Source organism: Penaeus vannamei, chromosome 4 (assembly GCF_042767895.1).
Source record: "Penaeus vannamei isolate JL-2024 chromosome 4, ASM4276789v1, whole genome shotgun sequence".
Taxonomy (NCBI): domain Eukaryota; kingdom Metazoa; phylum Arthropoda; class Malacostraca; order Decapoda; family Penaeidae; genus Penaeus; species Penaeus vannamei.
The window spans coordinates 33,569,456-33,574,455 of NC_091552.1; the positions used below are offsets into that span (position 1 = coordinate 33,569,456).

Below are 5,000 nucleotides of genomic sequence, written 5' to 3' on the forward strand. Positions count from 1 at the left end.
CTCTCTCTCTCTCTCTCTCTCTCTCTCTCTCTCTCTCTCTCTCTCTCTCTCTCTCTCTCTCTCTCACACACACACACACACACACACACACACACTCTCTCTCTTTCTCCCACTCTCACTACTCACTCTCTGTCTTTCTCTCTTTCTCTGTGTCTCTCCCTCTATCTTCCTAAATAACAAACTGTCTATGTTCGCTCTCTTTGTCTTATCTCACGACCCTTACGTTTACCAAGCCAATTATTCTTCCATCTCCCCCGACCTGCATTTCGCCCACTTTCCTCCTCCTCCTCTTTAGATCTTTCCACCCCCCACCCCAACCCCCTCCCCCACCCCTGAGGCCCTCTTTATGCCTCAAAAGTTCCCGGGATCCGTCTTGTCTCCCCCCCTCCCCCCTTCCCCATGATCCTGCATTCCCATTCTTAGGGATCTCCTCTAACATTGAATTTTCTTAAGCCCTCTCTCTCTGATTCGCCCCACCCCCCTCCCCACACTCTTCTTGTCCCTCCTCCGCCCCCCCCTTTTCCCTCCCTTTTCTCTTCCTTCACCTCCTCGTTCTCTTCTTGTTTTGATTTTTGTCCCACCTACTTTTCCCCCCTTCCTTCTTTTTTTCTTATCCCCCTTTTCTGACATTTTGCTTCCCTCTTATTCCCTCCTTTTCTATTTCCCCCTCTCCCCCCTTCTTCTAATTTTTTCTAATGATTATTTCTACATTCCTGTTTCTTTTTTTTTTCTCTCTCTTTTTATTTATCCTTCCTCCTATTTTATTTTCTGCTTCTCCCCCTTTCTTTCTATTCCGTTGGTTGGTTTTATTACCCTTTCTTACCCGTCTTCTCCGCCTTTTCGTCTCCTTGCGGTTCCTTGATCCTTCTCCCTCCTTTTCCTTTGTCTTTATTTCCTCCCCGTCCTTCCCCTTCATAGCCCGCGCCTCCACCATCCATCTTTGTTCTCCCTTTCTCTTTTATCTCCTCTCTCCTCTTCCTCCTCCTCTTCCTCCCTACCCCGGTCCTCCAGCGTCCGAGATTTCTTATTACTGACGATCTTGGCCCTAGTGAGCTTAAATTGTCCCTTTCTTACGAGCAGAAGCTGGCACTGCCACGGGGTCGAGAGAGAGGACCCCGGGGGACCTCACGTTAATGCGACGAGACTGAGTACAACGGCCGTCCCCAGAGTGTTCATGGCGGGCGTGTAATGACCGTGCTTTCCTTTCTTAAGTGAAGTACAAATGAGTAATTTCACGGCGATGGAACTTCATGGCGTTGTTTAATACGAGAGTGGAGGCGAGGATACTTGTGCGGCTCTCGCTGTGATGGAGGCGAAAAAGATGTAGGACTACACGCGCACGCACACACAGGCACATATGCGCGCGCACACACACACACACGCACACACAAATATACCTATAAACACACACAAGCACACATACACGCACATAAACACACTCACACACACACAGAAATATATGTATATATATATATATATATATATATATATATATATATATATATATATATATATATATATATATATATAGAGAGAGAGAGAGAGAGAGAGAGAGAGAGAGAGAGAGAGAGAGAGAGAGAGGGGAGAGAGAGATAGAGAGAGAGAGAGAGGGAGGGCGGGAGAGAGAGAGAGAGAGAGAGAGAGAGAGAGAGAGAGAGATAGGGAGAGAGAGAGAGGGAGAGATACATAGATAGATAGATAGATAGATAGAGATAGATAGATAGATAGATAGATAGATAGAGAGAGAGAGAGAGAGAGAGAGAGAGAGAGACTCTCACAAAGAACCCCTCCCACACACACTCACATACACACAGCACACACACATAGAATAATACGACTAGTGAGACAGAAATATTAAAATACAAATAACATATATCTAGAATTGTTTTGCAGGCCTATTTCCCACCGTATGTGATATCCTTGTATCGACAAAGTTATTTCAAGATACTTATCCTCTGGAACAGAAGCAAGAGGAAAAATATATAGACACATAAAAGCAGTATCTCGCGGAGGGTGATGTTATACCTGTCAATATCAGTAATGAAGGTGCAACATAGCTATCACAACCACAGTTACCGATCCAGGGAGAGGCAGACAGTAATAAAGCTGAGGCATGATAAAAGCAGACAACAGATTCGGTACGAACAAGGGAAATAGCATAATGGCAAGAACGAGAGCGCCATGGATAAAGGAGAGAGATAGTACGAATGATATCATGCTTTGAATATGATATTTTAAAGATCTAAAGTGGGAGGATGCTACGGTGTTAGATAAAGAGATAGTGAAAGTGATGCTGAGTGATCCTAAAATTCTTCCTAGTCTCGTAAAGAAATCTCGTCTGAAAGGAAAATAGAATGAAATAATAAAAGAAGAGAGAGGAGGGAAAATATTTTTTCGCCTTATATATTATGACAGACACTTTTTCCCTCGAAGATAAAAATCCACGACAAGATCTGCCATTTCTTGATTTTGACAGTTAAATCTTATGGGGACAGTCCGTAGAGTTCTTTTCGTCCACCACCGGATTTCTGGTCCACCGGCAGTGGTCACCTTTAAGCTCCCACAATGGTTACCAATTTATTTACTCTCTCTCATTTCTCTTCCTCCCCTTCCATATTATTTTTCTGCCTTTCTCCCTCACACCCTTTTTGCTTCTTTTCCATCTTTAATTTTCTCCCCCCCCCCCCCCCAGTCTTTCACTCTAGTAGAGATTTACGATACGCGGAACACCTGCACGTCCGCCAAATGCAACTACCGAGGGTCACGTAATAAGAGACATCGTAAATACGGAGGCTTCGACGCCCGGCCGTTGTGTGTTTGATGCTCCTCTTTCACGTCGGAGGATTCGGCGACCTCCGCGTGACGTAGAGGTACTAGCGGAGGTCATGCAGCGCCGGACGAGGGCGCCTTTCGGACACTTGTGCATGACGGAGATGGCGATATGAACCTGGACCCGAATGGGGCTCTTTGCATGGGATTCCGGCATTGTGGAACAAGGAGAAGAGGGAGGGAGGGAGGGAAGACTGACAGAGAGAGAGATACATATATATATATATATATATATATATATATATATATATATATATATATATATATATATATATATATATATATATATATATATATATATATATATATATATATATATACATATATATATACATATATATATATATATATATATATATATATATATATATATATATATATATATATATATATATATATATATACATATATACATATATATATATATATATATATATATATATATATATATATATATATTTATATATATATATATATATATATATATATATATATATATATATATATATATATATATATGTACATACATATATATATGTACATACATATATACATATACATATATATATATATATATATATATATATATATATATATATATATATATATATGTACATACATATATATATGTACATACATACATACATATATATATATATATATATATATATATATATATATATATATATATATATAGAGAGAGAGAGAGAGAGAGAGAGAGAGAGAGAGACAGACAGAAATAGAGAGAGAGAGAACCAGACACACACACAGATAGAGGGGTAGGGGATCGGGAGGAAGTAAGGAAGGGAGAGAGAAAGGAGGGGAGATAGAGGGGATAAAAAAGAGAAAGGGAGAGATGGAGAAGGCGATTTGGCATGTGGGCGTGAGTGGCGTTGCAGGAATCATGCAAGTGAAAGGGAGTAATGCAATGTGTCTGACCTAGAATAGAGGTGGTGAATATGAGCGCGTTTCTTGATGTAAGAGTGGGTTTGTGTGCGTGTTTCTGCGTGTATGTCTGTCTATTTGTTTATTATGTATAGGGGATTCTTAATTTGCATGTGTATGTTGATACGTCTGCGTTTATGTGTGTGTGAAGGATGAGTGTTTATTTGTTTTCTGTGAAAAGATGTTTGTTGGTTGGCTTGTTTGTGTTGATATATGCGTTTGTTTATAAGGGTGTGTGTATGATACGCTGTGAACATCATTCTATGTGTATGCTTATTTGTTTGTGAGCTTTTGTACATATATGTCTATACAGGACTGGGTGAGTATCTGTAGGTAACAATAATTGTATAAAGCATGATGGAAATGGGTGAATTTGGTATGTTTCTGTTTTCATCTGCATATACGTTCCTCCGTTCATCTCTTTTCACAGACAGACAAACACGAAGCTCAACATCCACCGAGCCAAAGAGAGCAGCAGCAATCCCGCGACAACTTACGCATGACAGACAGCGTGACAGAGGCCTGGAGGGGCGCTGGGGCATCTTTAAGCGCCGGATGAGCAGCTTCACACGAGATGACTTTGCCGTCGTCGTCCTCCTCAGCTGTCACCACCAGCTGGCTCTGCACGCTCCACCTTCTCGGCGTGGCTGTCTCCTCCACGTGGTAGGTCGGCTGGTCTTCTGGGGGGGGGGGGGAGGGGGGGTTATGGCAATGAAGAAAGGGGTAAGTGTGCGTGTGGAAGGAGGTGGTGGGCTTGTCTGTGAGTGTATATATATATATATATATATATATATATATATATATATATATATATATATATATATATATATATATATATATATATATATATATATATATGTATATATATATATATATATATATATTTATATATACAACCATACATACATATATATATATATATATATATATATATATATATATATATATATATATATATATATATATATATATATATATATATATATATACATATATAGGTAGATAGATAGACACACACACACATATATGTATACACTGCAGGAGGGCGTGTGTTTATATCTATCACACACACACATCCGCCAAGGTTTCTTTTTGTGTGCACATGCACATGTATATATATATATAATTGTGTGTGAATGTGTGTCTGGCAAACAGGCTATATGTATGCGATAAGGCAGACAAAAATATTTTTTTCAATCAAGTAAAAACCAAGACGGAATACTCGA

At 39.6% G+C, this 5,000-nt stretch overlaps 1 protein-coding gene across 3 annotated transcripts in view; it reads right to left on the reverse strand.

Moving 5' to 3' along the window:
- Positions 1-5,000, reverse strand: part of LOC113803408 (nephrin) — a 170,707-nt gene that overhangs the window by 48,731 nt on the left and 116,976 nt on the right. For all 3 annotated transcript variants that reach the window (XM_070120912.1, XM_070120911.1, XM_070120913.1), the window contains one exon: positions 4,272-4,454. In XM_070120912.1, coding sequence (XP_069977013.1) covers positions 4,272-4,454 — 183 coding nt within the window. The remainder of the gene's footprint in view (positions 1-4,271; positions 4,455-5,000) is intronic.